The 26,097-nt window shown below is 41.0% G+C and overlaps 2 protein-coding genes across 4 annotated transcripts in view; one reads left to right on the forward strand and one right to left on the reverse strand.

Annotated features, from left to right (window-relative positions):
• sccpdha.1 (saccharopine dehydrogenase a, tandem duplicate 1) overlaps positions 1-26,097 on the reverse strand; it is a 65,712-nt gene that overhangs the window by 16,986 nt on the left and 22,629 nt on the right. The window contains exons 1-4 of one of the 2 annotated variants that reach the window (XM_068045411.1): positions 7,013-7,488; positions 4,050-4,159; positions 2,909-2,989; positions 1,720-1,849 (exon numbers count right to left, since the gene is read on the reverse strand). In XM_068045411.1, the coding sequence (XP_067901512.1) occupies positions 1,720-1,849; positions 2,909-2,989; positions 4,050-4,159; positions 7,013-7,211 (520 nt within the window). In that variant the 5' untranslated portion in view covers positions 7,212-7,488. Of the gene's footprint in view, positions 1-1,719; positions 1,850-2,908; positions 2,990-4,049; positions 4,160-7,012; positions 7,489-26,097 lie in introns of those variants that run through there. The other variant, XM_068045412.1, reaches the window with a different exon arrangement.
• LOC137376583 (transmembrane protein 179-like) overlaps positions 14,114-26,097 on the forward strand; it is a 31,894-nt gene continuing 19,910 nt past the window's right edge. The window contains exons 1-4 of one of the 2 annotated variants that reach the window (XM_068045413.1): positions 14,114-14,587; positions 22,557-22,694; positions 24,816-24,894; positions 24,991-25,961. In XM_068045413.1, the coding sequence (XP_067901514.1) occupies positions 14,265-14,587; positions 22,557-22,694; positions 24,816-24,894; positions 24,991-25,161 (711 nt within the window). In that variant the 5' untranslated portion in view covers positions 14,114-14,264 and the 3' untranslated portion in view covers positions 25,162-25,961. Of the gene's footprint in view, positions 14,588-22,556; positions 22,695-24,815; positions 24,895-24,990; positions 25,962-26,097 lie in introns of those variants that run through there. The other variant, XM_068045414.1, reaches the window with a different exon arrangement.

A 26,097-nucleotide genomic window follows, 5' to 3' on the forward strand; every position in this document is an offset into this window, starting at 1 on the left:
ACAAATCGAACCCTGATAATTACCACAATTTCTGGAACCAGTGGACACAACCCCCAGTTTAGAAGAGAGAAGGTGCCAGATACTGGTTAGATTTAACTCCAGAGACTTGTCAATACATGTAATTAAAAGATCAGGGCAGGTAGGTAACGTAGAAAAATTAACAGAAAATTGGACTCCTATTTAAGGGAATGAGCAATTGAGAGGTATGTTTTTCAGCTCGACTATAACGGCTGTATATGGTTTTCTTGATTTTTTTCCCCCTCTTTACAGGTCTCCATTAAAATTACAAAGTATTTTTAAAAAATGATGATTTAAACAGAATTCTCTAAAGATCAAATTTAATATGCATATAAATTTATGTTATATAAATAAATTTATAAAGAATGTAATAACTCAAAGTTATAAACCAATTATCGTCCTTCCCCAATCATGGAAGGAATTCTATATCCCAGTTATCCAAATAATTTCATCTAGGCACCGAACAGAATTCTGCACATCTGAAGCAAATTTTTATGCAAAGCAGAACTAGAACAAAGTTAAATTACAAAGAAATGATAGAAAATGACAAACAAGCATATTGTAAGGAGGTAAACAGCACGAGAAACCAAACAGTATAAAAAGGGATTTTTTTTTTTAAAAAAGGTGGTCATACATGAATGTACAATTGAAACTAATGATCAAGTTATTCCCTAGGTGTCCATAGAAATTAGATCTGCTCGGTTTACCTAAACTGGAATCTTTCTTCTGGAAATACATCAGAATACAAAAACAGTAGATAAGTTAATATTGGATTATAGTTAAAGTCATGAATGTGGTACTCCAAACAGAGACCAAGTTGAGGACTGGCTTCTTAAAAATGTTAGCTTACTTGTACACTTTGGGCTATTCCCAAGGAACCAGACTGAAGGCTGACAGACATAAAAACAAGAAATGCTGGAAATACTCAGCAGGTCTGGCAGCATCTGTGCAGAGAGAAGCAGAGTTAACGTTTCAGGTCAGTGACCCTTTTGATGAGTATTTCCAGCATTTCTTGTTTTTAATTTCAGATTTCCAGCATCTGCAGTATTTTGCTTTTATTATGAAGGCTGTCGGATAACTGGTATCATCTCAGCCTTTGCTAATAATGCTCAGGATCCAGATGGTGTACTGTGTCGAGTACAGCTTACGTTGGCACATCAGCAACGTTCTCTTGCAGATGGATACCTTTCTCCGTTCACCACTGGGCTCACCAAAATTCAGCAACTAATTGCCTGATGTATACCCAAAGCTGCTAACATTTGTACTTGAACTTGGAACTCAAAATTCATGTTCAACAGGCAATTCGTTGTTATTACTTTACATTATTTGTTACCTCATGACTTTTCAGAACGTCAAGACTTGCACAAGTAACTACATTCTAGCAAACAGAAAATGGTTGGCACTTTGGAATTGCATAACAACCAAAATTCCCTACATGCCCACAGTTTTATTATCCATTACCAGAAACGTTCATCTTGATTTTGTCATAGAAATTATTGTAAGTTGTATATAGAAGCATCATGCAGTAGAGAGACACAATGCATTGTTACATCTACTCAATACATTACAAAATGGTATATGGTTCAAAACCACAACTCAATCAAAAACTGTCTGGATGATATTGAAGGAGTTAGGTGCTCTACAATTATGGTAATGCAAATATTAGGGTGTTTCACCACTAAGTTACTTATTGTAAATTACCTTTCAACTGGTTCCTTGTATAGAGTACACCCATATCTGCTGGAATGGAATCAAACCCACAGCTTCCAACCACATACACTCCCTTTTCAGCAGCTTGGTAGTCATATTTTAGTTGCATGCCTTCCAAAAACTGTGAACAGAACATTGTAAGTTTTCCTTTATTTTAAAAGTTACTCAACTATACCATTGCATCGATGAGCTAAAAATATTTTGAACAGTCAAATGTAAAATTTGACAAGTGCTAGAAAGCCGAATTAAAAAATGTAAAATGCTAATAATACACAGCAGGTCGGTCAGCATTTGAAAAAGAAACATGGAGTGGGGCCCGAAAAGTTAACCTATTGATTTTGGGTGCCAACTGACCTGCTTTGCGAGATTTGATTTTTAACAACTATCTGCTAACGGATATCATACAGTATTAATAGGTAGCTGACCAAACTACCAAAATCACAGAGTATGTCTACATCAAAATTTATTTCATTAAAATACAAGCAAGCACAACATTTTCATTATAGTTTTTCAAACAATGGTAAATCATTGCTCAGATAAGAGGAAGTATTAGACACTATGTTTATGTCTGAAGAGTGAAAAGAATATGTCGTTTTGGATACAGCCTCCATCAGAACTGGGCATTCTGATGAAGGGTTTCTCCTGAAAAGCTAATCCATCTCCTCTCTTTGGGTGTGCATGTGCAGCATTTTTGATTTTTTTTTTGAAATTAGATTTTCAGGACCTGAAATTATCTTTCTACAAAATATTGTTCCACAGTTACAGACAATCAATAATACACCGAACTTTGAGATACCAAAAATATAATCCCTCCCATAACCATTGCAACAGTATCTGATCACATGGGCATTAGGGCTGGTCAAAGTTTATGTACTGTAATACCATCCTTAGTTTCAGAATTTTTGTCCCTAGGTCTAACCAGTACTTCAGATTTTCACTTATAAATAATATTTATGTAATATAATAACTGATTAAGTTCAAAGGGACTGTACTAACACCTTTAATCATATATAGTAACTAGTGTTTGTAAGGTCTTCAGATTTAGGATTGATGATAGGGAAACATAAAAAATACAAGACAGCATTTTGAAAATATTGAAATCTTCTGGAGAAATGCATATAAAACAGATTAGAAAATTGCTTAATACCGATCATTTCTTAAAAGATAAAATCATCAATACCTGGGGTTCACCACTAATATCAACACAGTGGGTTCCATTTTCAATACAGGCCTTCACCACCGGCTCACCAAAAAACCTGTACTAATAACGGAAAGTCTGGGGTCAGCTACCAGCAACGTCAGGTTATATCATTGCTCCTATTTAGTGTATTGCATTGTAAAAAAAAAAGACACACTGTCATTTCTAATAGCTAAAAATAAAATCTATGTTAAAAACAACAACAAATTAACTTACAAATGCATGGGCATCCGACTTTTTTTTTTGTAGGTTATGATTAATCTGTCAATCCTTTGGTTAAGACCTAAGCCATTAAAGTCTAATTAAAAATACAAATTTCATCGTTTGTTTTTAACATATGCAAGTACTGAGTAATACCATATTGATTTTTGAAGATAATTTAATTCTATTCTTTAGTATCTATTACAAAAATCTTATCTAAATTATAGTACAACATAGAGATATGAGAAATGAACTGTGCTTAAATGTCTAGACATTGCATTATCTTGCTGGCTATATCTAGGGGATTTTACACAGCAGCTCAGCAACCATGAATATGCATTCTAATGCATCACTAAAGCTGCATATGTATTAGAATGTACTTTTATCAGAAAGGTATAGATAATTTATAACTGTATTTTTAAAATGCTAGCTATTAATGGCACTTAGCACCAAGTAGATATAATTGATTCCAAACTTTTGATCTGTCTCACCTTCCAAAGAATTTTGTAGCTAAACACAGCAAGTACTGAATTAATTCTTATCCTGTCTAGCCTTTGTGCAGTGACAACAGGATTTAGAAAAAAAAAAATCAAATAATCAGCCATCTCTACAGAATGAATCATTAGTAGATGCACAATTACGTTTCTTGGCCCAAACTTTTTATTCTAAACACTTCATGTAGATAAATCATTTTCCTGTCCTACATATTCTGTTCAATCTTGTGTATGCATCAGATGGCAGTATACTGCAGGAAATTAAGTCTCCTCCATTAAAGCAAAAACATGAGAGTTCAAATAACACAATATTTAATCCACTATTCTGAAACACATTGCAAATACATTCTTTAAATAAAATTGATAAGACTACACTGCTGCAATAAGGCAGCTAGATTGCTTGCTTTTGTACTCAAACATATACATACTGGTCCCACGCAGTTGAGGATCACTGATCCTTGCTGGCACATTGCAGCAAGCGAGAGTGGGTCATTGACATCACAAATTATACATTCTTTAGACTTCAATTCTGGAGTTCCTGAAACAAGATCATATTTGTCCCTTTATACATTTTGCAAAATAATGTTTTTCTTCTGTAACAAAATATATTTCATTCAGACTGGGTACAATGGAACATGTCAAATACTAGTCCACATTAAAAATGTACTACACTTGTTTTTTTTGGTGTACTTTTGCACACCTTGATACACCCATTGCAATATTAAAACAACATACAAGTCTCCTTTAATAATACAAGCTTAATATCTTGCACCATTGAATTTTTAAACTCAGTCATCTTCATGTATTGAGTGGAAAGCAGGTACCCATCCCCCACAAGTTGGGAAGGGCAAAGCAGGAAAGTTCACCATTAAGCTTGCAAAATGCCCAGCAATTGGGTGAAAAACACTGGCTGCAGCCTTAGAGTAGCTCCTCCTACTGCAGAAAATAAATGCATACAAAAATAAGTTTGCAGCTGTGACCCTCTAATCAGATCTAAAAAAAAGTTTGTTATTATTTGACATTGCTGGTAAGTAAAAGACAAATATTTCAACTATACCACAGACAATTCAACTATTGTTTTAAAACATGAGATTAACAAGTCCAGTTAGCCTATCATGGCTAAATTAAGAATCTGAATTGCTGAGTAGACTGCAGCTGCAGGGTACAGTGAAAGAGCACATTGGCAATGTCATGTTTATTATAGAACTGGAATGGCAGATAGGATGCAATTATGATTAAAATTAGAGTTTGGCTCATTAGTTTCTGAAACATAAATAAAAGTTGGCGTGACCGAAGCTATCTTAGCTTCAGCCAGGAATTCCATTCCCTATGCTGTGATCCCACTACCCTCTTGGATGATCACTCATGCTCAACCTGATGGTGTACAACTCCTCGATCCTGAGGTGACCTTCAAACCACAGATCCAGGATATCACCAAGGCTGTCTACTTCCACCTCAAAATATTGCTCATCAACATTGCGACATCACCCCCAGTGCCTCTAAAACTTTCATCCACATCTTTATGACCTTTCAGACTGGACATATCTAATGCCCTTCTCACAGGTCTCCCCATTTCCACCCTACATAAATTCCAAAATATCCAGAGCTCTATTGCCTGTACCGTATCTGAAAACCTCCCACAAAAAAAAAAAATCAACATTCTGCGGAGGTGTGGGGTGTGCACCAGAAACTCAACTTGACCAGCAACATAAATGCCAGGCTACTATAGCAGCTGACAGGCTTGAGTGTTCTGTGGCAAGTGGCTTTGCTTCTGACTCCAAAAAGCCTCACTACCAGCTACAAGGGACAAGTCAGATATGTAATGGAATATTGTTACTTGCCTGGATGGGTGCAGCTGCAACACTTAAAATGCTCAACACCATCTAGGACAAAGTAGCCCTCCCACCAGCTCAAACACTTACTACTTGTACCACTGTCCTACCATGGATAGCATGTACAAGCAACAGCATGCAATGCAAGTTGCCAAGGCCTCTTTGCAGCACCTACCACACCCACAACCTCCACCATCTAGAAGGGAAAGGGAAGCAGCTGTATGGAAACACCTCCAAGTCACACAGCTTTTTGATTTGAACATTAATTGTTCTTCCTTCATTGTCATTGGCTCAAAATCATGGAACTCCCTAACAAGCAACATTGTAGAAGTACCTTTATCACAAAGACTACAGTGTTTCAAGACTTTAGACCACAACCAGCTTTCTCAAGGGCAACTAGAGATTGGCATTGAATGTCAGCTTTGTGAACAATGCCAATACTTCCAGAATACTTTTTAAAAAGTTTCTTCCTATCTTTGCAACCTCCTTGAGCCCTACATCCTTAGCTGCAAACTCCATTCTTCCAATACTGATCTACTACATTATCGTTGGTCTTTCATCAGTTCTGGGGAGATGGTGGTGGGAATGTTACTGAACTTGTAATCCAGTGGCCCAGGCTAATGCCCTGGGGACAGGAGCTCAAATCTCAGCATGGCAGCTGGTGGAATTTAAAATTCATTAATAAAATTCAAATAAAAATATCTGGAATTCAATTATCAATTGTTATAAAAAAACATATCTGGTTCACTAATGTCCTTTAGGGAAGGAAATCTGCCATCCTTTCTTGATCTGGCCAAAGTGTGACTCCAGACCCACAGCAATGCCTCCTAACTGTCCACTGCTCTCAACTGCCCACTGAAATGCCCTAACAAGCCACTCACTTGTCATGGGCAACAAATGCTGGTCTTGCCAGCAATGTACAATCCCATTTACTCACAATGGAAATTCCACCTTAAAATCCTTTGTCTTGCTACACCTATCTCCACCTTCAAAGTGCCTTTTAAGACCTACATCTTCAACAGTGGCTTTGGTCATCTCTCCTAGTCTTCCAGCATTTCCTACTTGGGTCTGACTCCTAATTGTGAAGTGCCTCAGGTCGCTTTCTACACATGAAGTGCAAACCGCTGTTATTCAAACTGCAGAAATCAATGTCCAAACAGCACCAGCTCACAGTTTTAAAAATTAGAGCTAAAATTTAAAAAAGTGCCTCCGTGCATTTAAATTAACTGACGATGCGTTTCACTCCTGGGGGTGAAGAAAAGGGACCAGAAATATGACTCTAAACAACATCGCCTCGGCGTTGACAGCTCTGGCAAAAAAATTGCAAACGTTTCAGTAATTTTACAATAGAAGAGCAAAGGGGGCAACTGGGGAGCAATCGGCAGAAGAAATGTTTGGCCGTTTTAAAATAAGTTAAAGCATGGAATAAACCGTTTTAAATGATCCTTCTGGCACTGGTCTTCCAAAAACTAGCTATAGTATGTTTACAACCCCACCGCCCTCTCACTCTGGGTTTCGGCCTCCCTCGGCCTGGTTGAATCCCTCGGCCTGAGACTCACCCAGGACGCTAGCCGCCCGCTCCAGCACCTCTTCCAGCTTGCTCCGGTTCCTGCCAGCCACGGCCCATGTCAGCGGTCGCTGCGAATCCGAATCCGAATCCGCCTCTGAGGCCGCTCGAGCCACCTCCTCCACCACAAATTGGCCGGTGAAGCCGGAGGCGCCGAAAACAATCAGGTCGTAAGGCCTGGCTGTCGCCATAGCTACGGAGCGTTTTGCCTGAGCGCGGCTGGAATGCGAACTGGAACGGCCGCCGGAAAACAAAGTGCAACCCCACCCTCTCCCGCTCTGCGCCTCTTATACCCCTCCAACAGCCAGACTGCAAGCTGTGCAAATACAATCTTCACCAAAACTACAGCTTTCAATATGCAGCACTCATTTCAAAAACTAAACACAATATCCGTCATGTGTATCACCACATCCACCAACTATTATTGTATTTTGTTCATATCTTCAACAGTGGAAGCCACTTTGTTGCATAAGTTAAGGAGAACCACAAGTTGTACAAGTACAGAACTAGGTTAATGTCAGGGTGTTTCTTTTCATGGACGTCACCGACCTATGGATAAAGTTGCCAGTTCATGTGAATGATTACAGATTTACTGCAAGCAATCAATGGGGAGCTGGAGGAATTCCTGAGTGAGGCCACTTCTTGTAGAAGGTATTAGGGTATTAGTGCGAGTGGGACTTGGGGAGAGTTATGATACGGGCAGCAAAGTTTTGGAAGGGTTCAAGTTTACTTAGGGTGGAAGATGGGTGCAATGCCAGGGGAGCATTGGGATAGTTAAGTCTGGAGGTAACAAATACATGGACAGCAGATTAGCCGAGGTGGGGCAGAGACTGTTGGTATTACAGAGGTGGAAATAGGCAGTCTTGGTAATTGAGAGCATATCAAGTCAGACTGTAGGCAGGGAAGGGGATGGAATTGGTGGCTTGGGAATGGAATTCAGGTGGAGGCCAAAGAAAATAGCTTTGGTCTTCACAATATTTCTGCTCGCCCAATACTGGATGTCAGACAAGGAGCGTGACAAATCATTGGTCACATCCGCTCCTCCCCACCTATCAATCACACAAACTCTTGAGGGAAGCAAAAAAAGAGAAAAAAAAGCTGAAAAATTTCCCCCATTCACCCATCACTTGTGCTCATTGACTCCTGGTTCAGAACACTCCAAATTTAAAATTCCTTATCTTTGTGTTCAAATTCCTCCAGGACCTTGCTGCTCCCCATTTCTGAAACCTCCTCTAACCCTGCACTCCGCACTCCTTCAATTCTTGCCTCTTGTGCATGTCGATTTCCTTTGCTCCACCAATAGTGGCCATGTCTTCAGCTGTCCAGGCTCTAAGCTCTTGAATTTCCTCTCTAAATCTCTTAACATGCTCCTTAAAACCTACCTCTTTAACCAAGATTTTTATCACCTGTCCAAACATCTTCTTATGAGGCTTGGTGCTGAATTTTGTCTGACAATGCTTCTGTGAATTGCCTTGGGATGTTTTACTACATTAAAGGCACAATATAGGAACATAAGAACATAGGAGCAGGAGTAGGCCATTCAGCCCATCAAGCCTGCTCCGCCATTCAATATGATCATGGCTGCTCATCCACTTCAATACCTTTTTCCCACACTCTCCTCATATCCCCTTATGTCATTTGTATTTAGAAATCTGTCAATCACTGCTTGAAACATACTCAATGACTGAGCTTCCACAGCCCTGTGGGGTAGAGAATTCCAAAGATTCACAACCCTCTGAGTAAAGAAATTTCTCCTCATCTCTGTCCTAAGTAGCTTCCCCGTGTTTTGAAATTGTGTCCCCTGGTTCTAGACACCCCAACTAGGGAAACAGCTGCATCTACCCTGCCTATCCCTTTAAGTGTTTTGTAGGTTTCAATGAGATCACCTCTCATTCTTCGAAACTCTACAGAATACAGGCCCAGTTTCCCCAAGCTCTTGTCATAGGACAGTCCCGCCATCCTGGGAACAAGTCTGGTCAACTTCGTTGCACTCTATGGCAATACTATCCTTCGTTAGGTACGGGGACCAAAACTGCACACAGTACTCCAGCTGTAGTCTAACCAAGGTTCTATACAACTGAAGCAAGACTTCACTACTCTTGTACTCAAATCCTCTTGTGATAAAAGGCTAATATACCATTAGCCTTCTTAATTGCTTGTTGCACCTGCATGTTAGCTTTCATAGAAACATAGAAAATAGGAGCAGGAGTAGGCCATTCGGCCCTTCAAGCCTGCTCCGCCATTCATTATGATCATGGCTGATCATCCAACTCAGTAACCTGTTCCCGCTTTCCCCCCACATCCTTTGATCCATTTCGCCCCAAGAACTATATCTAACTCCTTTTTGAAAACATACAATGTTTTGGCCTCAACTGCTTTCTGTGGTAGTGAATTCCACAGGCTCACCACTCTCTGGGTGAAGAAATTTCTCCTCATCTCAGTCCTGAAAGGTTTACCTTTCCTTAGACTATGGCCCCTGGTTCTGGACTCCACCACTATCGGGAACATCCTTCCTGCATCTACCTTGTCAAGTCCTGTTAGAATTTTATAGGTTTCTATGAAATTCCACCCCCCCCCTCACTCTTCTGAACTCCAGCGAATATAATCCTAAACGACTCAATCTCTCCTCATACGTCAGTCCTGCCATCCCAGGAATCAGTCTGGTAAACCTTCGCTGCACTCTCTCTATAGCAAGAACATCCTTCCTCAGCTAAGGAGACCAAAAGTGCACACAATATTCCAGGTGTGGCCTCACCAAGGCCCTGTATAATTGCAGCAAGACATCCCTGCTCCTGTACTCGAATCCTCTCACTATGAAGGCCAACATACCATTTGCCTTTATTACTGCCTGTTGCACCAGCATGCTTACCTTCAGCAACTGGTATACGAGAACACCCAGGTCTCGTTGCATATTCCCCTCTCTCAGTTTATAGCCGTTCAGATACTAACCTGCCTTCCTGTTTTTGCTACCAGGTCCCTTTGTATATTTCCACGTTCTAATCTCTTACCATTTAAGAAATACTCTGCATATCTATTCCTCCTACCAAAGTGGATAACCTCACATTTTTCCACATTATATTCCATCTGCCACATTCCTGCCCATTCACTAAGGCTTTCCAAATCCCCTTGAAGCTGCTTTGCATCTTCCTCACAACACACATTCTCACCTAATTTTGTGTTATCCGCGAACTAGGAAATACTACATTTGGTCCCCACATCCAAATCATTGATATACATTGTGAACAGCTGGGACCCAAGCACAAATCCCTGCGGTACCCCTAGTCACAGCCTGCCAACACGAGAATGACCCGGTTATTCTTACTCTCTGTTTTCTGCCTGTTAACCAATCCTTAATCCATGCCAGTATATTACCTCCTATCCCATGAGCTTTAATTTTGCTAACCAACCTCCTGTGGGGGACTTTATCAAAGGCCTTTTGAAAATCCAAGTATACCGCGTCCACCAACTCCTCTTTATCAATTCTGTTACTAACATCCTTAAAAAACTCCAACAGGTGCGTTAAACACGATTTCCAATTCATAAATCCATGTTGACAATCCCATTATTATCCAAGTGTCCATTTATCACATCCTTTAGAATAGGTTCCAGCATTTTCCCAACCACTGATGTAAAGTTAACAGGCCTGTAATTCCCTATTTTCTCTCTCCCTCCCTTCTTAAATAGTGGGGTGACATTTGTGACCTCCCAATCTGCAGGAACCGCTCCAGAATCTATAGAATTTTGGAAGATGATCACCAATGCATCCACTATCTCCATAGCTACCTCTTTCAACAGTCTGTAGAATATCAGGTCCATGGGACTTATCAATCTTCATCCCCATTAATTTCTCCAATACAACCTTCTTACTAATACTAATTTCCTTCAATTCCTCATCCCCCTAATCCCTTGGATCACTAAATCTGGGAGATTTCCTGTATCTTCCTCAGTGAAGACAGACACAAAATAATCATTTAGCTTCTCTGCCATTTCTCTACTCCCCGTTATAAATTCTCCTGACTCTGCCTGTAATGGACCCACATTTGTCTTAGCCAAACGTTTCCTTTTTACGTACCGATAGAAGCTTTTCCAGTCCATTCTTATATAAATGTAAGTTGTTGATTGTGTGCATAACTTGTACTGTCACTTTATGGGGGACTGGTTATTATTTTCATCTCTGACCCATTTCTGTTTGTGAACAGAGAGAAGAAACCACACACATCTGAGTAGTCAATCAGGCATTTAAACAAGAAGACCGTGTAGGCACGGCCAGCAAAGTCAGACAGGCCCAGTCAAGGTTGTAGTCAGTGAGGCCATGCAATGATTGAAGGAAGCTTAGTATGCTAGAGCTAAAGCTTAGTTAAGAGTTTTTAAAAAAGTCAAGCAAGATGACACACTGATATTGGGCAGTGTGGCATATTCATTATTTTGGTTTATTACACAAAGATAAATTGTACTGCTTGAACTGGCTGAATCTGATAACTGTTGGTTGTATAATTACATGCTATGAAATAAAACCATGCAACGATTTGTGGCTGATCAAGTGTTTTATCAATCTATTTTCAGAGATAGAATTACAGGTATAAAAGACACTAATGTCCAGTTTGGATCACAAAGGATACCATTGTTACATTCCTGGATTGTGTATCATGTGGTTATATATTGGACAGTACTTTTAAAAATTATTCATTCATGGGATGTTGGCATCACTAGCAAGACCAACATTTATTGCCCATCCCTAACTACTCTTGAGAAGGTGGTGGTGTGATGTAGGTACTCCACAGCACTGTTAGGAGGGAGCTCCAGGATTTTGACTCAACAACAGTGAAAGAACAACAATATATTTCCAAGTCAGAAAAGCGTGTGACTTGGAGGGAAACTTGGAGGTGGTGGTGTTCTGATGCGTCTGCTGTTCTTCTAGGTAGTAGAGGTCACGGGCTTGGAAGGTGCTGTCAAAGTCTTTGTGAGTTGCTGCAATGTGCGCCGTTGACAGAGGGAGTAGATGTTTTAGTGGATGGGGGTCCCAATCAAATGGGCTGCTTTGTTCTGAATGGTGTTCAAATACTTGAGTACTGTTGGAGCTGCACTCATCCAGGCAAGTGTGGGGTATTCCATCATGCTCCAGACTTATGCATTGTTGATGGCGGACCGGCCGCAGAATTCCCAGTCTCTGATCCGCTCTTGTAGTCACAATATTTATATGGTTGGTCCAGTTAAGTTTCTGGTCAATGGTAACCCCCAGGATGTTGATGGTGGGGTAACGCCATTGACCAACATGGGGAGATGGTTAGATATTCTCTTGTTAGAGATGGTCATTTTGCTGTATGCAGGCTTGGGGCGCTTCATGATCTGAGAGTTGTGAATGCTACTGAACACTGTGCAAACATCAGTGAACATCCCCACTTCTGACCATATGATGGAGGGAAGGTCATTGACGAGGTAGATGAAGATGGTTGGGCCTAGGACACTGCCCTGAGGAACTCCTGCAGTGATTTCCTGGCGTTGAGATGATTGGCCTCCAACAACAACCATCTTGCTTTGTACTAAGTATGACTCCAGCCAGTGGAGAGATTTTTCATTGATTACCATTGACTTCAATTTTACTAGGGCTGCTTGATGTCAAGGGCAGTCACTCTCACCATACCAAATTTCAAAACATAAGACACTCAGCCTGATAATCAGGAGTGGCTGGCACCATTTTACCTGAAAGACTAGTCCGTCTAAAGGTCTTAATTTGAGCTCAAAACTGGCAACTTACTGCCAATTCCTAATTGCCCTAAGGATGTTAAGAGCCAATTAGTGGGATCAAGTCACCATTCAGACAGACTGGATATTCCTTATCCTGAAGGATATTGGTAAACAATCCAGCAACTACCATGGCCATATTCTGGTGTCAGCTCACAAATTACCAGATTAATTTGCCATAGTAGGATTTGAACTCACAAGGTTCATGCTACTAGTCCAGTGCAATAACTGTAAGGCTAAAGTGGCCATTTGTACCAAGAAAAGAATCCATCATGGGACTCTGCCAGAGAAAGTAAACAAACATCCAGGACTGCTCTGATGGATCAGTAAGTTTATTCAATGAATAGTTGAGCAACAGAGGCCAGAACAGTCCCACTGTGCAGTTAACTGATCCCAACCATAAAGCCTCTAGGGGTGCTACAATAGGTGACTCTGGATTTCAGAAAGAAAAAGCAGCTAAAAAAAATGAATTTGTTGGGCAGAAAATGTGAAGGTATTTTAAAGTAACAAATATATACCCCCTACCCCTTCATGGAGTGTTTGAGAAAGTTCTTACCTTAGGAAGGATATATTGGAAATAAAAACAAGAAATGCTGGAACCACTCAGCAGGTCTGGCAGCATCTGTGGAAAGAGAAGCAGAGTTAACGTTTCGGGTCAGTGACCCTTCTTCGGATCAGATGCTGCCAGACCTGCTGAGTGGTTCCAGCATTTCTTGCTTTTATTTCAGATTTCCAGCATCCGCAGTATTTTGCTTTTATTGAAGGATATATTGGCCTTGGAGGGAGTGCACTATAAATTTACCGCAATGATACTGGGCTCCAAGGGTTAAGCTTCGAGGAGAGTTTAAACAAACTGGGTTTGTATTGCCTGCAATTTAGAAGGTTAAGGGGTGATTTGATCAAAGTAGTCAAGATATTAAAGGAGAACAGTTAGGGAATTGGAAGAAACTATTTCCGCCAACCGGGGAGTCAAGGACAAGGGGGCATAGTCTAAAAATTAGAGCCAGACCTTTCCTCAATGAAATTAGGAAACATGTTTACAAAACATAAGGTGGTAGATGTTTGGAACTCTCTTCCGCAAACAGTGATTGATGCGAGATCAATTGTTAATTTTAAAATTGAGATTAAGATAATAGGAGCAGGAGTAGGATTGATTGATAAGATTTTTGATAACCAAATGTATTAAGGGATATGGAGTTCAGTCACAAATCAGCCTTGATTTCATTGAATGGTGGAACAGGCTCGAGGGGCTGAATGGTCTCCTCCTGTCTCCTCCTGTTCCTATGCGTGCTGTGACTTTAAATAAGGGCCCCGCCCCCTTTTACCCGCCTCTATTTGAACGACCCGCGAGGATCCACGCGCGAGCAGAAGGCGTTGGCCAACAATTTTAATAGGTGGTCGTTGGAGATTGCGGGCTGCGTGCGAATTTAAAATACGTACAAAGTTTTTTTTTTAAAAACAAAACCCTTGATCTTCGAGAAGACGACGACCTTTGAGTGGCGATGATGGGGATCAGCAACCGGCTTTTGTTTTGTCAGTGCACCGCTTACCTGCTGGCCTTCGTGCTAGCGCTGTTTGCGGCCGTGCCGCTGGGCCAAGATCAGCACGAGTTGCGGGGTCGCTGCCTGCTGTACGGGGCGGGGCGCTGGCAGCGCGAGAACGGCAGCGCGGGCGCCGGGTGTGCGCAGGCGCTGTGCTTCCGACTGGAGCGGTGGGGTCCGCCGTCGGCCTGCCGCTTCACCCTCTTCATGGGCATCTTCAGCTGTGCCTACTCGGCGCTGCAGGGTTTCAGGAGCACCTACAGCCTCTGCAAGGGCTTGGAGGAGTAAGCACCAGCCGCCTTCCTACTATCCACTAGCTCACTCTCTTTGATTTCCATTAACTTCTGTTCTGACCCTGCTGCGGATGAAATTTTGCATTTGGAAATTGTAAATCAGGCTCCATTCAGTTTACAATGCAAATAATTTAACAGTCATTCCTCAAAAAACTGCGACGAGTTTTGGGATCGGTTCAGTGCCCTCTTGCTGTAATTTCATTTTTAAAAGCTGGCTGCATTGGGCTAATCACTCCGCAATGGAATCGGTTTGTTGTATGGAAGGGTTGGTTGGAGAAAAGTTGTCTGTTTAAAGTGGAGTTGCACTTAACGTGCTGAAGTACCGAAGGAGCAAAATTGTGCAGAATAATCGAAGAGGATTATAACTATGATCATTTATCAGGTTTGCAGCTTGAGGAGGACTGGCCTTTGAGGGAGTGCAGCATAGAATTACCAGAATGATACCTGGACTCTAAGTTAAGAGGGGAAGTTACACAAACTAGGGTTATATTCCCTAGGGGTGATTTTACGTTTTCAAGACAGTAAGGGAACAGATGAGGAACTGGCTTCTAGGACTGGGGAGCATAGTAAATTAGAGCTAGACCTTTCAGGAGTGAAATTAGGAAACACTTCACACAAAGGGTGGTGGAAGTTTAGAACTCTTCCACAAATAGCAATTGATGTGATAATTATTGGTCAATTTTAAACCTGAGATTGATAGATTTTTGTTAATGGAAGGTATTGAGGGGGTATATGGCGTTAGGTTGCAGATCAGCCATGAACTCATTAAATGGTGGAACAGGCTCTAGCATCTAAATGGTCGTCTCCTGCTCCTTCTATTCATGCCTATGCTTTCTTCTCGGATATATTAAGTAAAGTGACTGGTCCTTCAAAACTAAGTTGTAACTTGTAACCTACCCTGGGTGCATTTTGGCTACAAATAGTCTAGATATGATTACTATTTTGATATTTCATGTGAATGGAGATTTCATTGGGAATTTTGTGACAAAAATTCTATTTAAGAACTGGAAGAAAACATGCAATTTTTCAGGTCTGGTTGAGTACAGTTAAATTATTTTCACGTGGCATGTGCATTTAATTCAATGAAAATTTTCCCATTATTTAGTATTTTGCACCTTGGGCTTTGTTCTATGCTACAGAATAATTTTGAGATTGATTTGGTAAATTCAGTTTTCTTATGCCAAAATAAAAAGCTTAAAGAATTTCAATTTGTTTACTTGCTGTGAAATACTGGTGATGAATTTTACGTGGTCAAAGAGAAGGAGTTTAGTTCTCATTGAGTATAGTCAGCATAAAGCACTGGAATTTGTTGAAGGGAAAATGGTTTATAGTTCAAAGTAAAAAGTTTTAGAAAATAGGAGGAATTCTTTGCTTTATTTAGTTGTGACTGATATAATGAAATGTCTTAGCAATGTTTTTAAAAAATGTTCAAGTTGAAATCTCATTTTGTGCTAAATCAGTTTTGTCTTGAGTGCTCCTGTTGACTGGACATGGAGAACTGAGCATGATGAATCCTCTAGGGTGTGTCAATAAATTCTCTAATTTCACCACCTGAATCTGATTAATTTCAGTAATTAGTAAATAACATTTCTGTAATGTATTACATGCTTTTAATTTGGATACTAAAAATTCAGCTGTATTTTAAAAAACTGACTTTTTATACTTGAATAAAAACAAATTCTGGAGATCCTTGCAGGTCTAGCAGCATCTGTGGAGAGAAAGTGTTAACATTTCCAGTTTCTGATCTTTCAGCAGAACTCAATTTCTAATTAGGATTCATTTGAAGTAGATTTGTAAGGGAGTGATTCTTTAATACTCGATGAGTAAATGATTATTGAGTAAATGAGCAAGCAGCAGAAGGAGGTCTTTAAAATAATGAGGGGTTTGATAGAGGAGGTGTTTCCACTCGTCAGGAGACCAAATCTAGGTCCCATAAGTAGAAGTTAATCACGAATAAATCGAATAGGGCACTTTGGAGAAACATCTTTACCAAAAGAATGGTTAAAATGTGGAACTCTCTACCACAAGAAATAGTTGAGGTGATTAGCCTAGCTTTTAAGGGGAAGCTAGATAAACACAAGGGAGAAATACTAGAATATTCTGATAGGCTTAGATTAAGAGGGGTGGGTGGAGGCTTGTGTGGAGCATAAATACTGTCTTAGACCAGTTGGGCTGAATGGCCTGTTTCTGTACTACAGATTCTATTTAATGCAGTGGGAGGACATTATTGGCTCCTTTTTGCCCCTATTTTGTGCAGTCCAAAGCCATTCAGTTTGCCTCCATTCCCTTCTTGTTCATAGCTCAGAATAATAATGCCAAACCTTTCACTGTGTCCAGGAACAAGGGTTGGGTCTGCCAGATACTTTCACTTATTAGGATTGTTTTCATATCTGGTCAAGTAACTAAACATCAAAAAACACAACTGGCTACAAGCTGAAGATGGACCAGAGTTGGAGCCAATTGGTTATTGAATTGTTTTAACAGGTGTAGATGTGACATTATTAAAAGATAATGGCAGAAGTAATTTGAATACAACTGAATGATAGTAACTGCCAACTGCCAATTTAAGGTGGACAAATAGCAGCTTGGGTAAATGAGAAACTGTATTGCAGAGAATTTAATGCTAAGGAATTTCAAAATCCAATGGTGAGGTGGGCAAGTTAACAGTGGGAAAGTAAGAGGTGGCTTGGTGGTTCTACTCTGGAGATGATTTTATGCCTAGTTGTGATCTGGACTGCCAATAACTATTTACTTGTTCACCTGCAGAACATACGAGTTTGTGTGACAAAACGACCAGGCCACGACCCGTGACTGTCAATCTTCAGATATCAGATTTTTAGCTGGGTTAGAAAGTTTGGGTCTCTTTTTTTTTTTTTTTGGAGCTGTGCAAATCCACTATTTTGGAATTTATCCCATCTCCAATGGGGAGTCAGGGAAAAGAAAATGTTTGAGGATAGCCAGTTAGAATAGATTAAGTAGAAGAAAATAATGGGAGAGGAAAGGTGAGTCATGCAAAGTTAAAGCATTTATATCTTAAGCATGTGTTCATTTTGCAAGACTAATACAGCTATACCATATGTATGTTGATGGTTTTATTATAAATATAATGCTTTGCATCTGAGCTAAAACTAATTCAGTTGGTTAAAGGCGACATTACATTCCTGAATCTGACATGCAACAGTGAGTACTGATGACCAATTTAGTACTTAGCCCATCAAAGGATTAGTAACTAGGAAATTATCATGCACTTGGTGATCATCAAATTTGTCAGGCTGAAAATAACACATTTGTTTGACTGAGGATACTTTAGCATTATATTTACTAAAGTTTCAGGGAGTATTAAAGTAGAATTAAATAATGGATGAAAAGTAGAAATTGAAGTATGCTTGAAGTGGTTTTGAAAAAAGATATCCTTATGAAAAATAGATGCCACAGGTTAAATTTGAAGGCTAAATAGAGTATTAAATACAAGAAATGACTAAATAAACTGAGTCGTGCATACATGAACTGAGGATAATGCTTGGTGAACCAATGAATTTTAACTTGTGCATGACTGAATTCTGAGTGGAGGATGGAAATGTAATAGATATTGAGAAATAGCAGGTGTGTTAAGATAATTCCATCAAACTTCATAAATGAAAACTAGACAAACTGATTCCATCATACTGACTCAAGAATCCAACTTGTGTAGATGTCAGTTGAGTTTGTTATGCTGTAGTTTGCTGGTGAATACTCAGGAAATGAGTGAGGCAGTGAATTATTTGAACTTAAATACCAAGGCTGCATCTGAGGACAGCTATTTCACAAGAAATTAATTGGAAACAAGACCAATTATTAATGCCGGGAAAGTACTTGAACAGTTGGCAGTACTCAAAGTGGAAGTCATGCAGTCCAGATGGATGCATTCTTGGTTGCTGAGGGAAGTAAGGGTGGAAATGGCAGAGCCTTTGGCTGCATCTTTCCTTTGATTTGGGAGTGGTGCTCACGGACTGGAGGGTTTCAAAAGTTTAAAAACTGATTTTTTAAAAAGAGTAACTACGGGCCAGTCAGCCTAACTGGTGGTGGGGGAGCTTATAGATTAGATTTGTTTTATGGCTATCAAATGACTAATAACTTGAATTTTCATAAAGCATTAATTACGTATAATATGGTCCTGATCACATCGAATGTTGCTTCTGTCTCTGCTCATCTGCTGCTGAAACCCTCATTTATGCTTTTTGTTACCTCGAGACTTCACTATTCCAATGTACTCCTGGCTGGTGTCTCATATATTCTACTTCTGTAAACTTGGCCATCCAAAACTCTGCTGCCTGTGTTTCAACTTGCACCAAGTGCTTCGGTTTCCTCCCACAGCCAAAGACTTGCAGGTTTATAGGTAAATTGGCCATTGTAAATTGCCCCTAGTGTAGGTAGGAGAATAGTGGGGATGTGGTAGGGAATATGGGATTAATGTAGGATTAGTATAAATGGGTGGTTGATGGGCACAGACTCGGTGGGCAGAAGGGCCTGTTTCAGTGCTGTATCTCTCTGACTCTAAGTCCTGTCCTGTTCCCCTATCACCTCTGTGCTTGCTGACCTACATTGGCTCCTGGACAAGCAACATCTTGATTTTAAAATTCTCATCCTTGTTTTCAAATCCCTCCATGGCCTCTCTCCTCCCTATCTCTAATCTCCTCCAGCTCCACAACCCTCAGTTACCTGTGCTGCTCTAATTCTGGCCTCTTGAGCATCCCTAATTTTAATTGCTCCATCATTGGTGGCTGTGCCTTCAGTTGCCTTGGCACTAGAATACTCTACCCATACCTCTCCATTTCTCTACCTCTTTCCTCCTTTAAGATGCTCCTTAAAACCTACATCTTCAACCAAGCTTATGGTCATCCTACCTAATCTCCTTATGTGGCTTATGTGCCATTTTGTTTTATGATCCTCTTGTGAAGTGCCACTTTTCGAGAGGAGGTAGAAAATGAACTACAGGCCAGGTAGCCTAACATCAGTCATTGGAAGATGCTGGAAACTATTAAGGAAGTCTCAACATTGCACTTGGAAAAGCATAGTATGATTAGAACAAGTCAGCATGGTTTTACTAAAGGGAGATCCTGTTTGACAAATTTGTTTTTGAGGATGTAAGTAGTAGGCTAGATAAAGGGGAACCAGTAGATGCAGTATACCTGGATTTTCAAAAGGCATTTGATAAAGTGCCACATAAAAGATTCTTCTTTGGCCTCCTTGTCTCGAGAGACAATGGGTAAGCGCCTGGAGGTGGTCAGTTTGTGAAGCAGTGCCTGGAGTGGGCTATAAAGGCCAATTCTAGAGTGACAGGCTCTTCCACAGGTGCTGCAGATAAAATTGGTTGTCGGGGCTGTTACGCAGTTGGCTCTCCCCTTGTGCTTCTGTCTTTTTTTTTCCTGCCAACTGCTAAGTCTCTTCAACTCGCCACTATTTAGCCCTGCCTTTATGGCTGCCCGCCAGCTCTGGCGGTCACTGGCAACTGACTCCCACGAATTGTGATCAATGTTGCAGGACTTCGTCGCATTTGCAGACGTCTTTAAAGCGGAGACATGGACGACCGGTGGCTCTGATACCAGTGACGAGCTTGCTGTACAATGTCTCCTTGGCCTGCCATCTTTCATGCAGCTCACATGGCCAAGCCATCTCCAGCGCCGCTGGCCCAGTAGGGTGTATATGCTGGGGATGTTGGCCGCCTTGAGGACTTCTGTTGGAGATACGGTCCTGCCACCTGATGCCAAGGATTCTCCGGAGGCTGTGAAGATGGAATGAATTGAGACGTCTCTCTTGGCTGATGCACGTTGTCCAGGCCTTCTTGCTGTAGAGCAAGGTACTGAGGACACAGGCTTGATACACTCGGACTTTGTGTTCCGTGTCAGTGCGCCATTTTCCCACACTCTCTTGGCCAGTCAAAAGATTAATGGGCAAGATAAGGGCTCATGGTGTTGGGGGGTAATATATTAATGTGGTTAGAGGATTGGTTAACAGACAGGAAGCAGAGAGTGAGCATAAATGGGGCATTTTCAAGTTGGCAGGCAGTGAATAGTGGGGTGCTGCAAGGATCAATGCTGGAGCCTCAGCTATTTACACTGTATATTAATGACTTGGATGAAGAGACCGAGTAATGTATCTAAGTTTGCTGATGCAAAGCTCAGTGGAAAGGTAAGCTGTGGGGAGGATGTAGAGAGGCTGCAAAAAGATATAGGCAGGTTGTGGGTAACAAGATGGCAAGTGGAGTAGGGAAGTGTGAAGTTGTTCACTTTGGTCGTGAAAGTAGAAAAGCAAACTGGTAAGTGTTGATGTTCAGAGAGACTTGGGGTATTCGTACAAGGAATGCACGAAGTTAACATGCAGGTGCAGCAGGCTATTAAGAAGGCAAATTGACATTGGCCTTTATTGCAAGGGTATGGAGTACAGGAGTAAAGAAGTCTTATAAAATTGTACAGGGCTTTGGTGAGACTGCACCTTGAATACTGTGCAGTTTTGGTCTCCACATTTAAGAAAGGATATACTTGCGCTAGAGGCAGTGCAGCGAAGACTTACTAAATTGGTCCCTGGGATAAGGGGGTTCTCCTATGAGAGGATGAGTAAATTGGGCTTATATTCTCTGGAGTTTAGAAGAATAAGAGGCGATCTAATTGAGATGTACAAGATTATGAAAGGGCTTGATAGGGTAGAAGCTGAGAGATTGTTCCCACTGGTCAGGGAATTTAAAACATGAAGACAGTCAAGATAAGGGGTCAATCTTTGGAATGCTCTACCCCAGATGGTTGTGGATGCTCCATCATTGAATGCATTGAACAAAGAACAGTACAGCACAGGAACAGGCCATTCGGCCCTCCAAGCCTGTGCCGATCTTGATGCTGGCCTAAACTAAAACTTTCTGCACTTCCAGGGTCTGTATCCCTCTATTTCCATCCTATTCATGTATTTGTCAAGATGCCTCTTAAATGTCTCTATGGTACCTGCTTCCACCACCTTCCCCGGCAACAAGTTCCAGGCACTCACCACCCTCTGTGTAAAGAACTTGTCTCGCACATCCCCTCTAAACTTTGCCCCTCTCACCTTAAACCTATGTCCCCTAGTAACTGACTCTTCCACCCTGGGAAAAAGCTTATGACTATCCACTCTGTCCATGCCGCTTATATCTTTGTAAACCTCTATCATGTCACCCCACCACCTCCGTCGTTCCAGTGAAAACAATCCGAGTTTATCCAACCTCTCCTCATAGCTAATGCCCTCCAGACCAGGCAACATCCTGGTAAACCTCTTCTGTACCCTCTCCAAAGCCTCCACATCCTTCTGGTAGTGTGGCGACCAGAATTGCACGCAATATTCTAAGTGTGGCTTAACTAAAGTTCTGTACAGCTGCAGCATGACTTGCCAATTTTTATACTCTATGCCCTGACCAATGAAGGCAAGCATGCCGTATGCCTTCTTGACTACCTTATCCACCTGTTGCCGCTTTCAGTGACCTGTGGACCTGTACGCCCAGATCTCTGCCTGTCCATACTCCTAAGGGTTCTGCCATTTACTGTATACTTCCCACCTGCATTAGACCTTCCAAAATGCATTACCTCACATTTGTCTGGATTAAACTCCATCTGCCATTTCTCCGCCCAAGTCTCCAACCGATCTATAATCCTGCTGTATCCTTTGACAATCCTCATCACTGTCCACAACTCCACCAACCTTTGTCGTCCGCAAACTTACTAAGGCTGGGATAGATAGATTTTTGGTCTTAGAGAATGGAGGGGTGTGGGGAGTGGGCAGGAAAGTGGAATTGAAGCCCAAGATCAGCCATGATTGTATTGAATGGTGGCGCAGGCGTGATGGGCCATATGGTCTACTTCTCCTATTTCTTGTGTTTTATTACATTAAAGGTGCTATATAAATACAAGTGTTGATCATTGTGTATGTCATCTTTTAAGTAATTATCATATCTCTTTTGTAGATCACCTTTTTCAGAATTTGTAAGCATGCTTCTTAGCTGCACCATTGGTTTGCTGATGCTGGTTGCCAGTGCCACAGTGAGTGATGGCCTTAATGTATGGTGCAACTCGGTCACAAACAAGGGTAACCTGACGATCAGGTATGAGAAATACTGATGGGAATTCATAAGCAGAGTATAAAAAAAAAAGGATAGAATGTATGATATATTTGAGACTAAATTACATATGCATGCACTGGTATAATTAACTCCTGACCTCTAACTCTTCACCTGAAGGCTACACTTGGTCTTGAATTACCATGTCCAACATTTGGGAGAGTAACTATAAATCTGCATCAGTGAACATTTAACTGCATGCAGCCAATTCATGAACTTTATACAAGATGACAGTTTTTGTTTCGTTCCCAGTTATTACATTGCCTGGAATGCATGGTGTCCGTTGAGCACTATATGTGGGCCGCAATATTTTTCTAGGATTGTTCCGATGTACTCTGAATTTCCATGGTCTCCATTAAATCCCAGGATGGTTGCAACTAGTGATTTTGGTCAGATGTCCAAAGACATCTTTCAGTTTTATAATTGATGGAGGTTGATCTAATAAGTCTTTAAGTCAAAAACACTCCTACATGGAGAATCCTTTAGTTTGGCCGCCTTATTTTGGGTTAGATGGGAACAAAAAAGTCCCTTTATCATTTAAACTGCCCAAAAGGAACTACTTATTCAAGTCAGAACTCCCACGCTCAGTTTGAGATTGTGCTATGTGGGGCAAGTTTGGATGCACAGCCTGAGGACAAGTGTGCTCTTGTTTTCAGACACATTCTCTGCTGCTCAAAATTGAGGTGGAACCATTCGTGGTCATTTTGGCATAGCCAGAGGCTATTCAGCCCATTGAGTCCATGCTGGCTCTCTAGAGTGGTCAGTCCCATTCTCCCCTCTATATCCATAGCCCTGTGATTTTATTTCCTTCAATGTCCATCCAATTTCCTTTTGAAATCATTGATTGTCTCTGCTTCCACCAGCCACAGAGGCAGTGAGTTCCCAGTCATTATCGCTTCCTGTGTATAAACAAACTTCTTCCCCTCAATCCCCTACTGCATCTCTAGCCAAAACCCTTAAATCAGTGTCCCCTAGTCCTTGTACCATCAGTTAATGGGAACAGCTTTTCTTTGTTTACCTTGTGTAAACCTGTCATCTTGTGCACCTCAATCAAATCTCCCCTCAATCTCCTTTGCTCCAAGGAGAACAATCCCACCTTCTCCAAGCTAACCTTGTAGCTAAAATTCCCCCATCCCTGGAACCATTCTGGTAAATCTCCTCTGCACCCTCAAGGACCCTCATAGTGTGGTGACTAGAACTGGACCCAGTACTCTAGTTGTGTCCTAACCAGAGCTTTATAAAGCTTCAGCATAACGTCCCTGCTTTTGTACAAATATGCCTCTATTTATGAAACCCAAGATCCCATATGCTTTGCTAACTACCCACTCAATATGTCCTGCCACCTACTAAGTTCTATGCACATGAACCTGCAGGACCCACTGTCCCTGCACACTCTTTAGACCTGTGCCATTCAGTCTATATTACATTTTGGCAGAAGGGAAAGGCATCACCTCACATTTCTCTGTTAAATTCCATCTGCCACTTGTCTGCCCATTCTGCTAGCTTATATATGTCCTGTTGCAGTTGAGGACAGTCGGAGTATTTCTAAACACCTATCTGGCAATTAAATGGTACTTGGGTGCTTTTGTTAAACAACCCACATACTGGTCTAAATTCAAAATGAGATCTGGCGAGGAGTCTAAAATTATTGTAGATGCCAGCTTGAGTGATCACCTTGCTCTCTGGCTTCTCCTTAGAGCAGGATATCCAACCTTTTGGAATGAGGAATTATACAGTTCTGCTCCCACCTCAAAAACACGACGCTCACACTTTTTTTTTCTTTCTCCCCTTGATAGCTGAATCTTCCACATTTGAAGCTCTCAGCCCTGGAGGACTAAAAAGGCTGCTTGCAAGTGGGATTAAAATGGTTGGTCCCAGATGGATCAAGTTCACTGGGGAGCAGCCTTTTCCATTTCTCTATACCTGGGAACATTCAAGAGCTGAAGTCAAAATCAAACAAGGGAGCACATCTCCCAGGCTGTACATGTATTTTTGTTTGCTACTTGATGCCTTCAGCTAGGGAAGTTGTAAGCTTTTTCATTGAAAAGGAACACATCCCTTTTATAGAGGTAGTTAATGTTACTTAATTTACTTGTATTGTTACAGCTGCAGAGATGCCCAGGAAGAACCTCTTAATCTGAATGTGATTCCTACTTTGTTCTATGATCACTTTGGTACCGCACAGGTAAGCCTTGTGCTGTAGCAGTCATGTTTACTGAAATGAATCAGGAAACTAGTGAAGTTTAACAATCAGTAACCTTCTGCTTAACTTTTTTTTCAGTTTGGCCTCTGGTGTGCTTGGATAGTGTGGATTGTATTGACAGTACTTGCTTTCTTGAAAGTTTCTCACAGTCGCAGCAAAGACGGCTTTTCTGTACAGTACAAAGAGGCACTTTTGAGCCAGCAATCACAAGGATATTTCCATGGACAAGTGGGCAGTGTGTTCATCTAATCAAATGGAGTATAACTGGTTGCAATTCACAAATGAGAAGTGGGATCAGCATGTGATCGTGCTGTAAAATGTCTTGTGATTGATTATGGACTGGTTGTGACTTTCCACTGTGCCTCTCTTCTCAACACACCCACCAGCCCCCTTCTCCTTCCCTCCCCCCCCATCCCCATCCCCAACCTTGAATCTGTCCTCAGCTTAACCCTGTACAAAATTTCCATTCACTGGCAGAAATCAAGGCCTGTTTTGGTCCAATTTTATTCCTAATCTGTAAACAGATGATTTGCCTGACACTATTTATAAGGAATTCAGAATGAGCCTGTGCAAATTCTGAACAATTTATTCTATATGTTTAATAAATATGAAGCTTGTAGTTTTCTGTTCACTTGCAGTTCATGATGGTGAGAAATTGTTACAGGAACTGGAGATCCTTAATGTGTAAAGGACAACTAATTGAAACTGTGGCAATACAATGTCTAATCTGGAGAAGTTATGGCAACTCACAGCATGCAAACCTTAATATAGACTATTACAATGTGCATAGAAAGTAGTTTGAATTTTCAGTCACTTTTCACTCTGAAGTGATCATACTATCCCCATTGCTAATTTATTGCTGTTCGAGGTTTTTTTTTTAAACAGGATGTGTTTAACTTTTTGTTACTAATTTTGGGGTTGCTTAGCTGAATCATATAGCCAAATTGGTTTTCCTGCAATATAGCTACTGTTAAGGCTGAGGTAATCTGGAAAGATCATTGACCCCTTGATGTAATCAGTGTTGCATAATAAACATGTTTTTGCTGAAATTTGTAATTCAGCATTTAATTATCATTATTGAAATCTGATTGTCCCAGTGGAAACTCTTCGTAATGCAAAATATGGTTGAGATCTGATTTCATTTTAAGATGGAAAAAAGATAAACTTTTAGTTCTTCTGAACTAA

This window comes from Heterodontus francisci, chromosome 13 (assembly GCF_036365525.1).
Source record: "Heterodontus francisci isolate sHetFra1 chromosome 13, sHetFra1.hap1, whole genome shotgun sequence".
NCBI lineage: Eukaryota > Metazoa > Chordata > Chondrichthyes > Heterodontiformes > Heterodontidae > Heterodontus > Heterodontus francisci.